Source organism: Malurus melanocephalus, unplaced genomic scaffold (assembly GCF_030028575.1).
Source record: "Malurus melanocephalus ecotype Western Australia unplaced genomic scaffold, MMel_1.1 scaffold_108, whole genome shotgun sequence".
Lineage (NCBI taxonomy): Eukaryota > Metazoa > Chordata > Aves > Passeriformes > Maluridae > Malurus > Malurus melanocephalus.
Genome location: NW_026623340.1, coordinates 1228230 through 1230508, shown reverse-complemented (window position 1 = coordinate 1230508; position 2279 = coordinate 1228230). Strand labels below are relative to the sequence as shown.

Below are 2279 nucleotides of genomic sequence, written 5' to 3'. Positions count from 1 at the left end.
CAGGACGGGCAGCGCGGGGTCCCCCCCAGCCCTGCACCGACCTGCCGGAGCTCGCTGGTGAAGTACATGAAGGTGACGGCCACGCACAAGGACTGCAGGAGCACGGCGGCCACCAGCACGGCCCCGCAGGTCTGCGCGGGGCTGGGGCCGCCCGCCGGCAGCATGGTGGGGCTGGCTGGGGCCGCAGAGCCGGGCTGGGGGCTCCGGGGGCTCTCGGCCGCTGTCCCGCGGCRAATGCAGCCCCCGGCGAGCGCCGCGCTCAGCCCGCCCTGATGGTGGARCGGGCGGGGCGGYGGCACCGGGACCCTCCCTCCSGCCCCTCCCTTGCCGGGCTTTCCTCCCGGGTGCCGCCGCCTTCTCCCGCTCCCCCGAAGTGCGGGATCATTGCTGAACATGTGCGGTCACTGCTCAGCCGTTGCGCTGCTGGAGCATCTTTGTGCAAACTTTGTGAGAGGTCGCCACCAAAGAATGGTGGGAGTCGTTTTGAGTGTTTTTTTTTTTTTTTTTTAAATACATTGAGGCTCTGGTTATGTGCACAGGGAAGCCAGGAGTTTTCTTAACTTGTGTTATGGAATCATAGAATCACAGATTGGTTTGGCTTAAAGGGACTTAAAGTGCAGCTTGTCCAGCCCCCTGGCTTGGACAGGGACACCTTCCACTATCCCAGGTTTCTCCAAGCCCTGTCCAACCTGGCCTTGGACATTTCCAGAGATGGTGCATCCTCAGCTGTTCTGGACAGCCTGTGCCAGTGTTTCACCACCCTGTGTGTAAAAGCCTTTTCTTATATCTAATTTTAATTAATCCTCTCTCAGTTTAAAGCCATTGTCCCTTATTCTATCTAAACATACCCTGCTAAAAAGTTTGTCCCCATGTTTTTTATAAGCCCCTTTCAAGTACTGAAAGGCTGCATTGAGGTCTCCCTGGAGCCTTCTCTAGCTGAACAAACCCAATTATCCCAGCCTTTCTTCACATAAGGGGTGCTCCAGCTCTCTAAGCATCACCAGAATTYACTCCAACAGGTCCATGTCCTTCCTGAGCTGTCCTATCTGTGTCCTGTCCTCTGCAGCTTCTCCTGCAAAGCTTGTACACCACAGAAAGGTGCCTGTGAGCCAGTAACCTCTGCCAGGAGCTCCCTCCCAGTGTGACCAGTTCTTCTACTCCCTGGTCATGACAAGATTGTAGTCACTGCACGTGGACATCAGGTACGTTTGGAGCTTTCTTTATCTGAAGGTACTTTGGGGTTTGGTTGGTTGGTTGGTTGGTTCTCGGACCTCTAAGGCTCCTTCTTGCAATCTTTTSTCCAAACTGTTCCACCCAGACAGAAGTTATCCAAAGGCATGTCCATGCTTTAGGGTGTGTYGGTTGACTTTCCCTGGATTTTGACACCTTCACCACACACAGACTGCATTATAAGCAAATCCATAATGATCTACTGACAGTTTTAAATCAGCAAAGGTAGCTGACTMTCCTGACTATGTAGCCATGGAATTTCAAATCCAAATGCAGAGATTTGAGTTAGTTGCCTTTCATGCTGTTGGCTGCAGGGTGGGATGAAATTTTGGCTCCTGCTCAACATCTGCAGCCTGAATGCCAGGATGCAGGAGGGAGTTCTCAGTATAATTACAGGGGAAAATTCGAATCAAGATATCTGAACCTCCCCTGACTATTGAGGTCATATTTAGAAGGTGTAACTGCAYTGTATTCAACTTTTTAGAGAAAAATGAATTGTTTTTTCTTCCATCATAATGCARCAAAATAATCCCCGAATCCCTGTTCAACGTGGCAGCAGGCAGTTTATTYGCCTGACCCTTAGAGACATTCAGTCCATGTGCCAAAACTGTTCAGATCTGTGTAATTCCCACATGTCAGATGGAGAAGATTAKCATCTTCTCAAAAGTGAACTCATGGTCCCCTCCTCTGATTTCTCAAGAAAATYAGTGTGACTGTTTGGGCTCCTTCTGCTTTGTTTATCATGTTGCATAAATTCCTAAGGAAGAAAGTTAATGTGAGACAGTTATGGGCAGAATCAGTTAGAAGGTGGAAGCTGACTTGGATGAAGACTCCTGCCTGATGAAGGGAGTTTTTGTGGCTATTCATTCTAGTTGTTTAGGGAGGTCCTATCTCATTTGAGGGAGTTTCCTTTCAAAAAGAATGGAAACAAAAGTGAAAGAGAGCCAGGGCACTACAGAGCACTCTTGTTCACAATTAGGGGTTGGTTTGTATTCTTTGTTTTTCCAGCCTCTTCATGGATTTCTCCCCACCCTACAACTTTAAACAGA

At 49.6% G+C, this 2279-nt stretch overlaps 1 protein-coding gene across 1 annotated transcript in view; it reads right to left on the bottom strand.

Annotated features, from left to right (window-relative positions):
- TNFSF10 (TNF superfamily member 10) overlaps positions 1–268 on the bottom strand; it is a 9400-nt gene extending 9132 nt beyond the window's left edge. Inside the window, exon 1 of the mRNA XM_057369392.1 lies at positions 42–268. Coding sequence (XP_057225375.1) covers positions 42–164 — 123 coding nt within the window. The 5' untranslated portion in view covers positions 165–268. The remainder of the gene's footprint in view (positions 1–41) is intronic.
- Between the last annotated feature and the right edge of the window lie 2011 nt (positions 269–2279).